The 18,869-nt window shown below is 51.5% G+C and overlaps 2 protein-coding genes across 2 annotated transcripts; one reads left to right on the forward strand and one right to left on the reverse strand.

The window, feature by feature from the left end:
* The first annotated feature begins 11,502 nt into the window (after nt 1-11,502).
* LOC141047963 (histone H4) lies at nt 11,503-11,875 on the forward strand. Its single transcript, XM_073543338.1, has one exon. The coding sequence runs from the start codon at nt 11,513-11,515 to the stop codon at nt 11,822-11,824; it is 312 nt and encodes a 103-aa protein (XP_073399439.1). The 5' UTR covers nt 11,503-11,512; the 3' UTR covers nt 11,825-11,875.
* A 1,531-nt stretch (nt 11,876-13,406) lies between these two features.
* On the reverse strand, nt 13,407-13,884 carry LOC141047936 (histone H3). The gene has a single exon (XM_073543266.1). The coding sequence runs from the start codon at nt 13,852-13,854 to the stop codon at nt 13,444-13,446; it is 411 nt and encodes a 136-aa protein (XP_073399367.1). The 5' UTR covers nt 13,855-13,884; the 3' UTR covers nt 13,407-13,443.
* Nucleotides 13,885-18,869: the final 4,985 nt, after the last annotated feature.

Raw genomic sequence — 18,869 nt, forward strand, 5'->3', positions numbered from 1 at the left:
AGATGCTGTCTCTCCTTGTGATGCCAGAAGGTATCGACCAGGTCCTCCTAGGGGTTCCCTGGTTACGGGCCCACTCTCCCCACATAGACTGGTCCTCGGGGAAAATCCTCGCTTGGAGTAAATCCTGCGAGGGTAGGTGTCTGAGGGACTGCATTCTGGTCGCTACTTCTGAGGTTCCTGCAGATCTTTCCTCGCTTCCCAAGCCATATCGGCAGAATGCAGACGTTTTCTCCAAGAAGGCGGCGGAGATCCTTCCGCCGCACCGCCCTTACGACTGTCCTATTGACCTCTTGCCCGGCGCTGAGCCTCCCGGGGTCGAGTATACCCCCTATCTCTCCCAGAGACAGAGGCCATGTCGCAGTATATCAGGAAGAATCTGGCAAGGGGATTCATTAGGAAGTCGGTGTCCCCGGCGAGAGCGGGATTCTTCTTTGTCCAAAAGAAGAATGGGGAATTACGTCCGTGCATCGATTACAGGGGACTTAACGCCATAACCGTTAAGAACAAGTATCCTCTGCCCCTGATATCGGAACTATTTGATAGGCTACGGGGAGCGAGAGTGTTTACTAAGCTTGATCTGCGGGGAGCCTATAACCTGATTCGCATCCGTGATGGGGACGAATGGAAGACGGCATTTAACACCAGAGATGGGCACTATGAATATCTGGTGATGCCCTTCGGGCTATGTAACGCCCCAGCCGTCTTCCAAGATTTAGTGAACGATATCTTCCGGGATATGCTTGCCACCTTGGTAGTAGTCTATCTGGATGATATTCTTATTTTTTCTCCAGATATTGACTCCCACCGGAGAGATGTTCGCAAAGTTTTCGATCTCCTGCGGGCCAACTCCCTCTATGCCAAATTGGAGAAATGTGGGTTTGAGTCCTTGCCTTTCCTGGGTTACATCATCTCAGCCCAGGGTTTGGCCATGGATCCTGCCAAGCTACAGGCGGTGATGGATTGGCAGGAACCCCATTCTCTCAAAGCGGTGCAGCGCTTTATGGGGTTCATAAATTACTATCGCCAATTCATTCCCCATTTCTCAACTTTGGTTGCACCCGTGGTAGCCCTCACCAAGAAGGGTGCGAACCCCAAACTGTGGTCGGAGACTGTCTCCAAGGCTTTCGCCTCCATTAAGTCCCATTTTGCTAGCGCTCCCATTCTACATCGCCCTGATGTAGATAAGCCATTCATTCTAGAAGTGGATGCCTCCTCCGTCGGTGCTGGGGCGGTCCATTTCCAGAAGGACTCGCAAGGTCGGAAGCACCCATGCTTCTTCTTCTCCAAGACCTTCACACCGGCGGAGAGGAATTATTCCATCGGGGACAGAGAGTTGCTAGCAATGAAACTGGCCTTCTCAGAATGGAGACATCTCCTGGAGGGGGCTCGCCATCCTTTCCAGGTGTTCACCGATCACAAACATTTGGTCTATTTGCAGACGGCTCAGCGGCTGAATTCTCGTCAGGCCAGATGGTCCTTGTTCTTCTCCCGGTTCCATTTCACACTACATTTTCTCTCCAGGGAGAAGAACGTCCGAGCCGATGCTCCTTCTCGCTCTGTGGTGTCATCAGAGGAGGAGGAGGAGCCTCACTGATAGTCCCATCGGAGAGCCTGAGGACCGTGGCTCTGGTTGCTCTTGAGTCTGTACCTCCGGGCAAGACTTTTGTCGCTGTCCATCTGCGACCGGAGGTCCTCTCGTGGGCTCATTCGTCCACAGTGGGAGGTCATTTCAGGATCAAACTGAACTACTGGCGAGGACGTACTGGTGGCCGCATATGGCCCGTGACGTCAAGGGCTATATTCAGGCGTGCGTCTCTTGCGCCCAGAATCGGCCCTCTCGGCAGCGGCCCGCTGGGTTACTCTATCCTCTGCCGGTTGCGGACAGGCCCTGGGAGATGGTTGGTATGGACTTTGTGGTGGGTCTGCCCAAGTCCAGTGGCAGCACCGTCATCTGGGTGATCACCGATCATTTCTCCAAGATGGTGCACCTAGTACCACTCTCTCGGTTACCGTCGGCACGAGGCCTAGCGGCATTGTTCATTAAATATGTTTTCCGCCTACACGGCATGCCGGATAAGATTGTCAGCGACCGGGGTCCCCAGTTTGCTTCTCGGTTCTGGAGAGAGCTCTGTTCTCTGCTCAGCATTGAGCTAAATCTCTCTTCGGCCTATCATCCCGAGACGAATGGGTTGGTGGAGAGAGCCAACCAGACCCTGGTGACATATCTGCGACATTTTGTCTCAGCTAGGCAGGATGATTGGGCGTCCTTACTGCCGTGGGCGGAGTTCGCCTTGAACAACGCGGTAGCCGATTCCACCGGTCAGACCCCATTTCTCTTAAATTATGGTCAGCATCCGCGCGTCCCCGTGCCCATGCCCGTGTCATCCACCGACTCTAGGGTGGCAGACTGGGCGGTGGAAGCACGTAACATTTGGGACCACACGCAGGATGCTATCCGGGCCTCCAAGGAGAGAATGAGGTCCTCCGCTGATACCTGCCGGCGCCCTGCTTCTGACCTTTGCCCCTGGCGACTTAGTGTGGCTCTCTGCCCGTAACATCAGGCTGCGGGTGGAATCCGCTAAGTTCGCACCACGCTACATCGGTCCTTTCAAGGTCCTCGAGCAGATTAATCCTGTGGTCTACCGTCTAGCCCTTCCACCACACATGGCTATCTCGGACACGTTTCATGTGTCTCTCCTCAAGCCAGTTCACATGTCCCGGTTTTCTGAGCCAGCTGCCAGAACATCAGATCTGTCGTCTGACGAGTTTGAGGTCAATGCCATCGTGGGATGCAAGGTGATGCGGGGCAAAAAGTTTTACTTGGTGGATTGGAAGGGTCATGGTCCAGAGGCCCGGACCTGGTGGAGAATATCCACGCTCCTCTTCTCATTGCAGAGTTTGAGCGGAGCGAGGCTCAGAGAGGAGGGGGCCCTAGGAGGGGGGGTAATGTTAGGCGTCGGATTTCCGGCGCTGCACAGCGGGAATCCCAAGCCTTGCCTCTGACGGTCTCCCATTCCTTCCCAGCCGCAGAGGAGCTTGCTCAGCAAACTCGTCAGTCCCAGCGCTCTGTCCAGACCAGCTCCGTGGGTTTGCTTGCTGCTGCCGAGCTCTGTGAGCGAAAACAGGCTACGACATCTATTATTTGCGGTAGTGCGGCTCTAAGGCCTGTTTCACACTTCCGTTTTTGTGTCCGCCAAACGGATCCGTTTCCGTTTTTTTGACGGAAACTGATGCAAACGGATCCGTTTTTTAAAAACGGATCCGTTTTTTTGACGGATCCGCGGTAACCGTAATGGAAGTCTATGGGACAAAAAAAAACGGATCCTGCAAAAAATGGCGGATCCGTTTTTTTACGGAAAACAACGGATTTTGACGGATTTGAAAAAACGGAAGTGTGAAACAGGCCTAAGTTATAAGAGATCGCCTCGGTACACCTTGGGTGAGGTTAACCCCGTATGTGCCGTTATTGCACCGCCATATCGCGTCCGCCATTGCCGAGCAGCAGTTAACACCTCTGCACGGTGGACCTCGGGCTGCGAACGCACCTAAACACCATCTTATTATTTGGTGTGTTCCGCCAGCCCTTAACAATACTACTGATTACTCCATGGAGCTGTTTTCACATACCATGCTTGGATTATCAAGTGAAATGGTGAATTACCCAGGCCAAGATGAATCTGACATGGAGTGCACTGATGCACAGCCGCTGATGGATGATTCTGCTGGTACATTCACTCAGAGCACTACATTGTCCTCGCAGTGTACAGAGCCAGATTCTGACCCTGATGAGACTCAGGTGCCCCTTCCCGCACACTATACCACCATACACGGTGACACAGAGGAAGGTGCACATGACATTGAAGAGGAGGTGATGGATGACCCAGGTGTTGACCCAGATTGGCATCCATTGGGGGAAGAGGGTGCCGCTGCCAATAGCTCAGAAGAGGAGGAGGAGCATCCGCCGCAGACATCAACATCGCAACAGCTGTTATCTGGCAGGCCCGGAGCACTCCAAAGACAGGTTCCAAAAAACCGAAAAGTTGCTTGACTGCTTGGCCAGACGGTCAAAATAGCACAGCGTGCAAGGACGCAAAATGTCTTCCATAGTAGAAAGAGTGCAGTGTGGCACTTTTTTGAACAAAATCCTCATGATCAGGCCAAGGTTACCTGTAAGAAGTGCGCAAAGACCTTTAGCCGAGGGAAAAATCTGAAAAATTTGAATACCAGTTGCATGCTTAGACATTTAACCAGCATGCACTTGCAAGCGTGGACACAACACCAAACCTCAAGTACCTCATGTGCAACTGATCACAACGAAGGTAGTCAGCAACGCTACATTGTTTCCCCCACTGTAAGCCCACCGGTTAGCACAGCAGCAAATGTTGAGGTGTTGATGCAAGGCCACAGCAGTCAGGGAATCCCACTGTTATATCAACGAAAGACTGAATCTAGGACATCAGAAAGAACACCAACTCCATCACCATCATCAACCCTCTCTCAGTCCGCCCTGTCCACCGCTACTTCCACCATATGCAGCTCTCAAGTCCAGCTCACCCTCCCAGACACTATGAGTAGGTCAAGAAAGTACTCAGTCTCTCATCCACGTACACTGGGTTTGAACGCCCACATTGCCAAACTAATCTCGTTTGAGATGATGCCCTTTCGGTTGGTGGAAAGCGCAGCTTTCCGCGAACTCATGGCCTATGCAGTACCACGCTATGACCTACCCAGTCGCCACTTCTTCTCTCGCAAAGCCATCCCAGCCCTCCACCATCATGTGAAAGACCGCATTGTCCATGCACTCAAGCAGTCAGTGAGCGGAAAGGTGCACCTCACAACTGATGCATGGTAAAGTCGGCATGGCCAGGGCCGTTACGTGTCCATCACTGCGCACTGGGTTAATGTGGTGGATGCAGGGTCCACAGGGGACAGCGGTGGTGGGACAGTGCTGCCTAGCCCACGGTATAGGAAACAGTTGGCTGTAGGCGTTCGACCCTCCTCCTCCTCCTCCAGAAGCGAAAGCTCGTCCACAGAGCGCAGTCGTACGAGCACTCCATCTGCAGCTGCCACTGTTGCACACGAGGTGTCCCCCTATCGAGCAGCTAGTGGAAAGTGTCAGCAGGCTGTGTTGCAGATGATGTGTTTGGGCGACAGACACACCGCCGAGGTGTTGGCCGAGTACTTTCAGCGACAAACTGAGTCATGGCTGGGCAGTGTACATCTTGAGGCAGGCAAGGTAGTTAGTGATAACGGCCGTAATTTTGTGGCAGCCATAGCCCTTTCAAAACTCAGCCACATACCTTGCTTGGCTCACACCTTGAACCTGGTGGTGCAGTGCTTCCTCAAAAATTATCCGGAGTTAACAGCCCTGCTCCAGAAGGTGCGAAGACTGTGCGCGCACATCCGCCGGTCGCCTGTACACTCCGTTCGTATGCAGAAGCTGCAGCGATTGCTCCACCTTCCCAACCACCGCCTCATTATCGACATTGCAACAAGGTGGAACTCCACCCTGCACATAGTGGAGCGGCTGTGCGAGCAGAGGCAGGCCATAATGCATTTGTGGGAGGATACACGGCCAGGCACTTTGAGAGCAGACATGGAGTTGACCGGTGTGCAGTGGTCGAAGCTGAAAGACCTCTGTAAAGTCCTTCAGTGTTTTGAGGAATGCACACGGCTGGTAAGCGCAGACAACGCCATCCTAAGCATGAGCATCCCACTTATGCGTCTGCTCATGCAAACTTTGATGCACCTTAAGGAGCAGGCGTCTGCAGCCAATGTTGATGAGGAGGAAGAGGAGGAGGGAATCCTTGATGACATTCAGCCATTGTCTGCTCAGGGACCTCTCCTGGACGAGGTGGAGGAAGAAGAGGAGGAGGAGGAAGAGGATGATGGGGATGATTACTTAGGGGAGGAGGATGCATCTCGTGGGGCAAGTGAAAATGTTGGCGTGGCAAGGTCTGGTACAGGGCTTGTGCGTGACTGGAGGGATGTGGATTTGCCAGAAAGTGCTCCTCCAACCAGCACTCGCAGTGCATCATTGACAGCGGGAACACTGGCCCACATGTCAGATTATGCCTTGCAGATCCTAAAAAGGGACCCCCGCATTGCCAAAATGATGAACGATGACGACTACTGGTTGGCCAGCATCCTGGATCCACGCTATAAAGGCAAATTACAAAACATCATGCCACAGGAGAACCTTGACCTAATATTGGCTAATCATAGAATCATAGAATCGTAGAGTTGGAAGGGACCTCCTGGGCCATCTGGTCCATCCCCCTGCTCAAAGCAGGATTCGCTAAATCATCCCAGTCAGATGTTTGTCCAGCCTCTGTTTGAAGACTTCCATTGAAGGAGAACTCACCACTTCTCGTGGCAGCTTGTTCCACTCATTGATCACTCTAACTGTCAAAAAGTTTTTTCTAATATCTAATCTGTGTCTCCTCCCATTCAGTTTCATCCCATTGCTTCTAGTCTTTCCTTGTGCAAATGAGAATAAAGTTGATCCTTCTACAATGTGACAGCCCTTTAGATATTTGTAGACAGCTATTAAGTCTCCTCTCAGTCTTCTCTTTTGCAAACTAAACATTCCCAAATCCTGCAACCTTTCCTCATAAGACAGGGTTTGCAGACCGGTCACCATTCTGGTCGCTCTTTTCTGAACTTGCTCCAGTTTGTTGATGTCTTTTTTAAAATGTGGCGCCCAAAACTGGACACAATATTCCAGATGAGGTCTGACCAAAGAGGAGTAGAGGGAAATAATGACTTCACGTGATCTAGACTGTATGCTTCTGTTAATGCATCCTAGAATTGCATTTGCCTTTTTTGCTGCTGCATCACACTGTTGACTCATATTCAGTCTGTGATCTATTAGTATACCCAAGTCTTTTTCACATGTGCTGTCACTTAGCCCTATTCCTCCCATTCTATATATGCAACTCTGGTAGATCGGTTGCTTGAGGCTTTCCCAGCACACAGCAGCGGTGATGGTTCTCACACGAGCCGTACGGGCCAGGGTCAGCTTGGCAGAGGTGTTCGTGGTGCACACAGCAGAAGTGACGTTGGAGACAGGGGTTTCATGACAATGTTGTGGACTGATTTTTCAAGTACCGCTCACACAACTGGTAATACTGCATCGATGGAAAGTGACAGGAGACAGCAGTTGTCAACTATGGTTACAAACTACTTTTCCTCCCATATCGATGTTCTCCCACACAGGTCATTCCCCTTTGACTATTGGGCCGCTAAACTGGACACCTGGCCTGAATTGGCACAATATGCCTTACAGGAGCTCGCTTGCCCAGCTGCAAGTGTGCTATCGGAAAGAGTCTTCAGTGCAGCTGCATCAATCCTGACAGAAAAAAGGACCCGTCTGTCAACCCAAAATGTGGATGATCTAACCTTCATTAAAATGAACCACGCATGGGTTTCCAAGGATTTTGTCCCACCTTCCCCTGATGACACATAGGGTGACAGAAAAATGGCTTGCTTTGGTCCAGCTCTTCCTGGGACTTGACCTATTTCACCTTTTGCATCAGCTGAATGTCCAACATCAACATATGCCACTTTCTAAAACTCCCTAACTGTGCTGCCTCCTCCCCCCATGGCCGGGGTCACCACCTAGCGCACGACACCGTGCGAGTGCCGTTGCCCTGGACAGGTGGGTAGGCCGACTCTTGGGCGCGGGCACTGGCACAGGGTCCCTCATAGTGCAATCAAGTGTCTCTGACGGTGGTGGTGCACACCTGCCGTCAGACACACCGCCGTACTATGAGGGGCCCAGTGCCAGTACCGACGTCCACGAGTGGGCCCCCCTTGCTTGGGCAGGGCCCCAGCATTTGCAATCTTTACCTCTCCCTGCTCCTCCACTGTGTAGTCTGGGCCGTCAAATCCATACTGGGCCTAACACCTTCTGAGCCTGCCTCCTGATGTATAGACATATATTTTGAATGTGTACGCTATCTATACATGTTATCCGGGGATACGGTACCCTTTCTCACCTTTGTGCAATCACGTGCAATCCATACTGGGCCTGACACCGTCTGAGCCTGCCTCCTGATGTATAGACATATATTTTGAAAGTGTACGCTATCCATACATGTTATCTGGGGATACGGTACCCTTTCTAACCTTTGTGCAATCACGTGCAATCCATACTGGGCCTGACACCGTCTGAGCCTGCCTCCTGATGTATTGACATATATTTTGAATGTGTACGCTATCAATACATGTTATCCGGGGATACGGAACCCTTTCTCACCTTTGTGCAATCACGTGCAATCCATACTGGGCCTGACACCGTCTGAGCCTGCCTCCTGATGTATAGACATATATTTTGAATGTGTACGCTATCCATACATGTTATCTGGGGATACGGTACCCTTTCTAACCTTTGTACAATCACGTGCAATCCATACTGGGCCTGACACTGTCTGAGCCTGCCTCCTGATGTATTGACATATATTTTGAATGTGTACGCTATCAATACATGTTATCCGGGGATACGGTACCCTTTCTCACCTTTGTGCAATCACGTGCAATCCATACTGGGCCTAACACCGTCTGAGCCTGCCTCCTGATGTATAGACATATATTTTGAATGTGTACGCTATCCATACATGTTATCTGGGGATACGGAACCCTTTCTCACCTTTGTGCAATCACGTGCAATCCATACTGGGCCTAACACCGTCTGAGCCTGCCTCCTGATGTATAGACATATATTTTGAATGTGTACGCTATCCATACATGTTATCTGGGGATGCGGTACCCTTTCTCACCTTTGTGCAATCACGTGCAATCCATACTGGGCCTAACACCGTCTGAGCCTGCCTCCTGATGTATAGACATATATTTTGAATGTGTTTTGAATGTGATCAAACAGCAAATATATTTAACTGTTTGAAAGCTAGACAAAACTAGTAGGTGCAGGTCTGTAAGAACGGAACATGTCCTCCACTTATTCTCACAGAGTGACACACAGATAGCTTCACTGTGGCTGTGATAACAGCCGTTACACGGTACTGTGTGAGGAGCGTACACTGCTGTATGGTGTGAAAAAATGCACGCTCAGCACCTCAGCAGGACAAAAAAAAAAATTGGGATTGCTTTTAAAAAAGCAGTTTGCGGAACAGTGGGTAAACAGCAATGCAGCTGTCAGGAAGCCTTAGAAGGCAGCCTAACAACCAACACCGCTCATCCACCACAATATAGCCTCCCCTTGCACTGCACACACAGTGACTGGTGTGTTGCACAGGCAAAATCGCTAGCAGCAGAAGCAGTTTTTTTGTCTTCTTCCCTGCCTAACGCTCTCCCTACAGAATCAGCAGCAACCTCTCCCTATACAAAGATCGGCAGAAGTAAGATGGCGGTCGGCGTGCACGCCCTTTTATACCCCCTGTGACGCCCACCAAAGCAAGCCAATCACTTGCATGCCCTTCTGAAAGATGGTGGTGACCCGTGCCTATGTCATCACGTTGCCCACAGTGTCCGTGGATCCTGATTGGCTGAAATAGAGCGCAAAACAAACTTTTGAAACGCGACTTTGGCGCGTAAGTCGCCGACCTCGTGGCCGACCTCATCCTAGGGTCGGGTTTCGTTTCATGAAACCCGACTTTGCCAAAAGTCCGGGACTTTTGAATTTTTTCAACCCGTTTCGCTCAACTCTAGTCAGCACTATGTTGGATTCTTGACTATTCGGGGCTGTATAGCAGTATAGAGGGCGCTTACGGCACTTTATGGAGATATACATGACTATATGGAGGTAATCGGCATTATAGTGAGGGTATTCAACCTTATCTATAGATTATACAGATTTTTCTGGAATCCTTGCAGCATTATATGAGTATTCAGCACTAGATGGCAGTATACAGCATATGTGGCCTCTGTAGTGCTGTATACCGCCCAGTATGGAGTCAGCTGAGGATAAACGGGAATTCCACACTCCCTGGTGCTGCGGCCACTGGAGACAATCAGCGCTGGGATCTCCCAATATGTACGCCGCCTGGAGTCACTGAGAATACATCCAGTAACACCGACTATGAACCTGCACTAATAGAGGATTATACCCACTGTGCCAAGCACTAATAGAGGATTATACCCGCTGTGCCAGGCACTAATAGAGGATTATACCCACTGTGCCTCCAAGCACTAATAGAGGATTATACCCCCTGTGCCAAGCACTAATAGAGGATTATACCCACTGTGCCAAGCACTAATAGAGGATTATACCCACTGTGCCAAGCACTAATAGAGGATTATACCCACTGTGCCAAGCACTAATAGAGGATTATACCCACTGTGCCAATCACTAATAGAGGATTATACCCGCTGTGCCAGGCACTAATAGAGGATTATACCCACTGTGCCTCCAAGCACTAATAGAGGATTATACCCCCTGTGCCAAGCACTAATAGAGGATTATACCCACTGTGCCAGGCACTAATAGAGGATTATACCCACTGTGCCAAGCACTAATAGAGGATTATACCCACTGTGCAAGGCAATAATAGAGGCTTATACCCACTGTGCCAAGCACTAATAGAGGATTATACCCACTGTGCCAAGCAATAATAGATGATTATACCCACTGTGCCAAGCACTAATAGAGGATTATACCCACTGTGCCTCCAAGCACTAATAGAGGATTATGTCCACTGTGCCAAGCACTAATAGAGGATTATACCCAATGTGCCAGGCACTAATAGGGGATTATACCCACTGTGCCAAGCACTAATAGATGATTATACCCACTGTGCCAAGCACTAATAGGGGATTATACCCACTGTGCCAAGCACTAATAGAGGTTTATACCCACTGTGCCAAGCACTAATAGAGGTTTATACCCACTGTGCCAAGCACTAATAGAGGGTTATACCCACTGGTCCTCCAAGCACTAATAGAGGATTATACCCACTGTGCCTCCAAGCACTAATAAAGGATTATACCCCCTGTGCCAGGCATTAAGAGGATTATACCCCCTGTGCCAAACACTAATAGAGGATTATACCCACTATGCCAAGCACTAATAGAGGATTATACCCACTGTGCCAAGCACTAATAGAGGATTATACCCACTGTGCCAAGCGCTAATGGGGGATTATACCCACTGTGCCAGGCACTAATAGAGGATTATACCCACTATGCCAGGCACTAATAGCTCTCCGGTCAGGTGGAGGCGTCTGACTGATGATGATCTCCCAGAGATTGATTTATTTCCAGGCCGGAATCTCACATTGTCAGTAATTTCTCGTTCCTCCAGCGGCGCTGACAGGACGAGGTTTGCGGAATTTTCTTGTTAGCATAATACAGAGAAGCGAGAAATTCACATCACCAACTGTCCTGTGCTCAGCCAATCAGCGAGAAAGGGGAGGGGCTGAAAATGCCAATTCAGGACAACAAACATCTCCGGTACGCGTCATCACTGTGCAGTTCTCACTCCGGTCCGCCTAGCCTCCATATAAAGGAGGACTCAACGCTGACCCCTCACAGTCGTCTGAAGATTTCCTGAACGATGTCTGGTCGCGGTAAAGGAGGGAAAGGTCTCGGGAAGGGCGGCGCCAAGCGGCACAGGAAGGTGCTCCGTGATAACATCCAGGGCATCACCAAGCCTGCCATCCGCCGTCTGGCTCGCAGGGGAGGAGTGAAGCGCATCTCCGGCCTCATCTATGAGGAGACTCGCGGCGTCTTGAAAGTCTTCCTGGAGAACGTGATCCGTGACGCCGTCACCTACACCGAGCACGCCAAGAGGAAGACCGTCACCGCCATGGACGTGGTGTACGCGCTCAAGCGCCAGGGCCGCACTCTCTACGGCTTCGGAGGTTAATTGTATTCTCGTCTCTGTCCTGACAACCCAAAGGCTCTTCTCAGAGCCGCCCACATCTCACGTGAGAGGCTGCAATTCCCGCTGGGGTCTAGCGGTCGCTGCTGGTGTGATCGCCGGGACCGGCTTGTGACGTTGCGCATTGGGGGAGACGTTCTCTCTTCTGGAGCTGATCCAGTGAGTAGTCTCAGTGTGAGGTGGGGCACAGATGATCCGGGTGTATGGGGGAATCGATCGGCCGCACAGTCACCTCCTATGATGCTGCAGTTACTACAGAGCAGAAATCCGAGTGCTGGTAATAAATGTGGTTGTGCCACGTCTCCTGCTGCTGAGATCCTGTGGGTTGTAGGATGGCTGCGAGGAGTGGAATGCGGCTGCACTGATGAATGGACGCCGGTGTGAACGCTCCTGAGCAGCGGCTCAGGATTGGGGTATCAACAGGATACCTACATGCGATGAGAGGGGCTGTCTGTGTTTCTGCGCCACCACATGGGCAGGGAGGGACGGTGCAGGAATACAGGGTCGCTCTGCCTGTGATCAGGAGAACATCTGCCCACATCACACTTTGCGCCAATCACCGGATCTAAATCCCGGAGCAAAATATCATATACAGGAATATACCCACTGTGCCAACTGCTAATAGCAGGAATTATATCCACTGAGTCACCCACTAGAGAGATATATAGAGGATTATACCCACTGCTCTGTCACCAGGTCCCAACTCTACAGTAACGTCATCCGAGATGTGTGGAAAGGAATCAATGACCCCAACTATGGAACCACAGCTCTGCCCCTAGTGCCGGCGCCTCCAACAGAGACCAGGAGGAGGTCGCTGCTCTCTATGGAGCTGCCCCGGGCTCAGTGGGTCCCTGTGATCTCGGGACTCGATGTCGCAGCCCGGGCGGCTCTCTTCCTCCGGACACACTGCGGTCCCGGCTGCGGCCTCCTCTCTCGGTGCTGCCCCTGTCTTCAGCCCCTGGAGCTCGCACCACTGTTTGCACTTTCTGATCTATTCTGGGGTTGAGCCTTGTAACAGGGTGTATGGGCGCTATATCCGGACACAGACCCCTCTGTGCACAGTACAGAGCTCGGAGTGCTGCTGTGAGATGAAGGGAAGGTAACGGCGGCGGCCGATCAGGGGAGCGATCAGCAGCTCCGGGGAGCAGGACTCTGAGCTCTGCGGGTGCAGCTGCCCCAGACCGGACGGCTCACGTCACAGCGATCTCCGCTACTAAGCAGAGGGGAATAATCCGAAGGACAGGAAAGGGATTGAGCGGGAAATTCAAAACCATCAACGGGTCTGTGATCAGCCAATGAGAGAAGTTCGCAGGCGCGACCAATCCCAGAGCCAGGTATGGACTCCTCCGGTTAACTCCTTAGTGACCGTGCGCTGCTCAATTCCCCCTTCTGTATGAGGCTGCATGGAAGCAGGAACAGAACCGCTGGATCTACCGATAACGGAACCGGCCAGAATAACGGCCCTCAGACAACTGTGGACTAAGCAGCCCAGATATTACCGAACCAGGAGGAAGGAAGGAGAAATGGCAGGAAGGAGCTCATCTGTGGGAGGATTTGGTGGCTCTGAGAAGAGCCTTTGTGTTGTGGTCGGTGCTCGGGAAGATCTAAGCTCTCTCCCCCCGGATCCTGCGGGCCAACTGGATGTCTTTGGGCATGATGGTGACCCTCTTGGCGTGGATGGCGCAGAGGTTGGTGTCCTCGAACAGCCCCACCAGATAAGCCTCGCTGGCCTCCTGCAGGGCCATCACCGCCGAGCTCTGGAAGCGCAGATCGGTCTTGAAGTCCTGGGCGATCTCCCTCACCAGGCGCTGGAAGGGAAGCTTACGGATCAGCAGCTCGGTGGACTTCTGGTAGCGACGGATCTCACGGAGAGCGACTGTTCCTGGGCGGTAACGATGCGGCTTCTTCACTCCGCCAGTAGCAGGAGCGCTCTTCCTGGCTGCCTTAGTGGCCAGCTGCTTGCGGGGAGCTTTCCCTCCGGTGGATTTACGGGCGGTCTGCTTGGTTCTGGCCATAGCTCTGAATAGATGTACACAAATGTGATGTGAGGAGCGGCAGGAGCAGGGTATTTATCCCCTAGTGCGCGTCAGCCAATCAGGATCCACGGACACTGTGGGCAACGTGATGACATAGGCACGGGTACCACCATCTTTCAGAAGGGCATGCAAGTGATTGGCTTGCTTTGGTGGGCGTCACAGGGGATATAAAAGGGCGTGCACGCCGACCGCCATTTTACTTCTGCCGATCTTAGTATAGGGAGAGGTTACTGCTGATTCTGTAGGGAGAGCGTTAGGCAGGGAAGAAGACCAAAAAACTGCTTCTGCTGCTAGCAATTTGGCCTGCACAACACACCAGTCACTGTGTGTGCAGTGCAAGGGGAGGCTATATTGTGGTTTATCAGTGGTGTTGGTTGTTGGGCTGCCTTTTAAGGCTTCCTGATGGCTGCATTGCTGTTTACCCACTGCTCCGCAAACTGCTTTTTTAAAAGCAATCCAATCTCCCTTATCCTCTCGTCACTTTGGTCACAGGCAGCTGTGCCATCGAGCGTGTCACATAGCGCTCAGATATCAGTGGGCCTCACACAATCCACAAGTGTCCAGTGTCCAAAAGTGTACGCAGAGATTCAAAATCTCCATTATCCTCTCGTCACTTTGGTCACAGGCAGCTGTGCCATCGAGCGTGTCACATAGCGCTCAGATATCAGTGGGCCGCACACAATCCACAAGTGTCCAGTGTCCAAAAGTGTACGCAGAGATTCAAAATCTCCATTATCCTCTCGTCACTTTGGTCACAGGCAGCTGTGCCATCGAGCGTGTCACATAGCGCTCAGATATCAGTGGGCCGCACACAATCCACAAGTGTCCACTGTCCACAAGTGTGTGCAGAAATTCTAAAACTCCCCTGTCCTATAGACACCTTGTACCTTGTTTTACATTACTATATAGTTTGTTGGATTTTGTCTACATTTCTACCAAAAATGAGGAAGGTTGGTGGAAGAGGCCGTGGAATTGGGCGGGGGTTGGCAGCTGGTAATGAGGGTGTTGGTGGTGGATCTGCTGATGGTAGTGGCAAGAGCAAAATAGGACCGAATGCAGGAGGTGCTGACCCTGCGTCATCGTCTGGCTACATAAGGACTCGAACGCTTAGTTTTCTAGGAGTTGGCAAACCGCTTTTAAAGGCAGAGCATCAGGAAAAAGTTTTGTCTTACATTGCTGACTCAGCCTCCAGCTCTATCGCCTCCTCTTCTTCAGTTGTAAAAAGTAAAAGCACTGAGTCGTCATTGGAGGCTCATGTTCATGAACCACACCTTTCCTTGTGTCCTTCACCCCAACCAAGATTGAAGGATGACGCAGGCCATACTACTGATTACTCCATGGAGCTGTTTTCACATACCATGCCTGGATTATCAAGTCAAATGGTGAATTACCCAGGCCAAGATGAATCTGACATGGAGTGCACTGATGCACAGCCGCTGATGGATGATTCTGCTGGTACATTCACTCAGAGCACTACATTGTCCTCGCAGTGTACAGAGCCAGATTTTGACCCTGATGAGACTCAGGTGCCCCTTCCCGCACACTATACCACCATACACGGTGACACAGAGAAAGGTGCACATGACATAGAAGAGGAGGTGATGGATGACCCAGTTGTTGACCCAGATTGGCATCCATTGGGGGAAGAGGGTGCTGCTTCCAATAGCTCAGATGAGGAGCATCAACAGCAGACATCGACATCGCAACAGCTGTTATCTGGCAGGCCCGGAGCACTCCAAAGACAGGTTCCAAACATCAAAAGAGTTGCTGGACAGCTTGTCCAGAGGGTCAAAAGATCACAGCGTGCTAGGCCGCAAAATGTCTGCCAAAGTAGGAAGAGTGCAGTGTGGCACTTTTTTGAACAAAATCCTCATGATCAGGCCAAGGTTATCTGTAAGAAGTGCGCAAAGACCTTTAGCCGAGGGAAAAATCTGAAAAATTTGAATACCAGTTGCATGCTTAGACATTTAACCAGCATGCACTTGCAAGCGTGGACACAACACCAAACCTCAAGTGCCACATGTGCAACTGATCACAACAAAGGTAGTCAGCAACGCTACATTGTTTCCCCCACTGTAAGCCCACCAGTTAGCACAGCAGCAAATGTTGAGGTGTCGTTGCAAGGCCACAGCAGTCAGGGAATCCCACTGTTATATCAACGAAAGACTGAATCTAGGCCATCAGAAAGAACAACAACTCCATCACCATCATCAACCCTCTCTCAGTCCGCCCTGTCCACCGCTACTTCCACCATATGCAGCTCTCAAGTCCAGCTCACCCTCCCAGACACTATGAGTAGGTCAAGAAAGTACTCAGTCTCTCATCCGCGTACACTGGGTTTGAACGCCCACATTGCCAAACTAATCTCGTTTGAGATGATGCCCTTTCGGTTGGTGGAAAGCACAGCTTTCCGCGAACTCATGGCCTATGCAGTACCGCGCTATGACCTACCCAGTCGCCACTTCTTCTCTCGCAAAGCCATCCCAGCCCTCCACCATCATGTGAAAGACCGCATTGTCCATGCACTCAAGCAGTCAGTGAGCGGAAAGGTGCACCTCACAACTGATGCATGGTAAAGTCGGCATGGCCAGGGCCGTTACGTGTCCATCACTGCGCACTGGGTTAATGTGGTGGATGCAGGGTCCACAGGGGACAGCGGTGGTGGGACAGTGCTGCCTAGCCCACGGTATAGGAAACAGTTGGCTGTAGGCGTTCGACCCTCCTCCTCCTCCTCCTCCAGAAGCGACAGCTCGTCCACAGAGCGCAGTCGTACAAGCACTCCATCTGTAGCTGCCACTGTTGCACACGAGGTGTCCCCTTATCGAGCAGCTAGTGTAAAGCGTCAGCAGGCTGTGTTGCAGATGATGTGTTTGGGCGACAGACACACCGCCGAGGTGCTGGCCGAGTACTTGAAGCGACAAACTGAGTCATGGCTGGGCAGTGTACATCTTGAGGCAGGCAAGGTAGTTAGTGATAACGGCCGTAATTTTGTGGCAGCCATAGCCCTTTCAAAACTCAGCCACATACCTTGCTTGGCTCACACCTTGAACCTGGTGGTGCAGTGCTTCCTCAAAAATTATCCGGAGTTAACAGCCCTGCTCCAGAAGGTGCGAAGACTGTGCGCGCACATCCGCCGGTCGCCTGTACACTCCGTTCGTATGCAGAAGCTGCAGCGATTGCTCCACCTTCCCAACCACCGCCTCATTATCGACATTGCAACAAGGTGGAACTCCACCCTGCACATGGTGGAGCGGCTGTGCGGGCAGAGGCAGGCCATAATGCATTTGTGGGAGGATACACGGCCAGGCACTTTGAGAGCAGACATGGAGTTGACAGGCGTGCAGTGGTCGAAGCTGAAAGACCTTTGTAAAGTCCTTCAGTGTTTTGAGGAATGCACACGGCTGGTAAGCGCAGACGACGCCATCCTAAGCATGAGCATCCCACTTATGCGTCTGCTCATGCAAACTTTGACGCACCTTAAGGAGCAGGCGTCTGCAGCCAATGTTGATGAGGAGGAAGAGGAGGAGGGAATTCTTGATGACATTCAGCCATTGTCTGCTCAGGGACCTCTCCTGGACGAGGTGGAGGAAGAAGAGGAGGAGGAGGATGATGGGGATGATTACTTAGGAGAGGAGGATGCATCTCGTGGGGCAAGTGAAAATGTTGGCGTGGCAAGGTCTGGTACAGGGTTTGTGCGTGACTGGAGGGATGTGGATTTGCCAGAAAGTGTTCCTCCACCCAGCACTCGCAGTGCATCATTGACACCGGGAACATTGGCCCACATGTCAGATTATGCCTTGCGGATCCTAAAAAGGGACCCCCGCATTGCCAAAATGATGAACGATGACGACTACTGGTTGGCCAGCATCCTGGATCCACGCTATAAAGGCAAATTACAAAACATCATGCCACAGGAGAACCTTGACCTAATATTGGCTAATAAACAAGCAACTCTGGTAAATCGGTTGCTTGAGGCATTCCCAGCACACAGCAGCGGTGATGGTTCTCACACGAGCCGTACTGGCCGGGGGCAGCTTGGCAGAGGTGTTCGTGGTGCACACAGCAGAAGTGGCGTTGGAGACAGGGGTTTCATGACAATGTTGTGGACTGATTTTTCAAATACCGCTCACACAACTGGTAATACTGCATCGATGGAAAGTGACAGGAGACAGCAGTTGTCAACTATGGTTACAAACTACTTTTCCTCCCATATCGATGTTCTCCCACACAGGTCATTCCCCTTTGATTATTGGGCCGCTAAACTGGACACCTGGCCTGAATTGGCACAATATGCCTTACAGGAGCTCGCTTGCCCAGCTGCAAGTGTGCTATCGGAAAGAGTCTTCAGTGCAGCTGGATCAATCCTAACAGAAAAAAGGACCCGTCTGTCAACCCAAAATGTGGATGATCTAACCTCCATTAAAATGAACCACGCATGGGTTTCCAAGGATTTTGTCCCACCTTCCCCTGATGACACATAGGGTGACAGAAAAATGGCTTGCTTTGGTCCACCTCTTCCTGGTACTTCACCTATTTCGCCTTTTGCATCAGTTGAATTTCCAACATAAACATATGCCACTTTCTAAAACTCCCTAACTGTGCTGCCTCCCCCCCCATGGCCGGGGTCACCACCTAGCGCACGACACCGTGCGAGTGCCGTTGCCCTGGACAGGTGGGTAGGCCGACTCTTGGGCGCGGGCACTGGCACAGGGTCCCTCATAGTGCAATCAAGTGTCTCTGACGGTGGTGGTGCACACCCGCCGTCAGACACACCGCTGTACTATGAGGGGCCCAGTGCCAGTACCGACGCCCACGAGTGGGCCCCCCTTGCTTGGCCAGGGCCCCAGCATTTGCAATCTTTACCTCTCCCTGCTCCTCCGCTGTGTAATCTGGGCCGTCAAATCCATACTGTGCCTGACACCGTCTGAGCCTGCCTCCTGAGACATATATTTTGAATGTGTACGCTATCCATACATGTTATCCAGGGATACGGT

Source organism: Dendrobates tinctorius, unplaced genomic scaffold (assembly GCF_039654945.1).
Source record: "Dendrobates tinctorius isolate UK_male_01 unplaced genomic scaffold, ASM3965494v1 ptg000130l, whole genome shotgun sequence".
Taxonomy (NCBI): domain Eukaryota; kingdom Metazoa; phylum Chordata; class Amphibia; order Anura; family Dendrobatidae; genus Dendrobates; species Dendrobates tinctorius.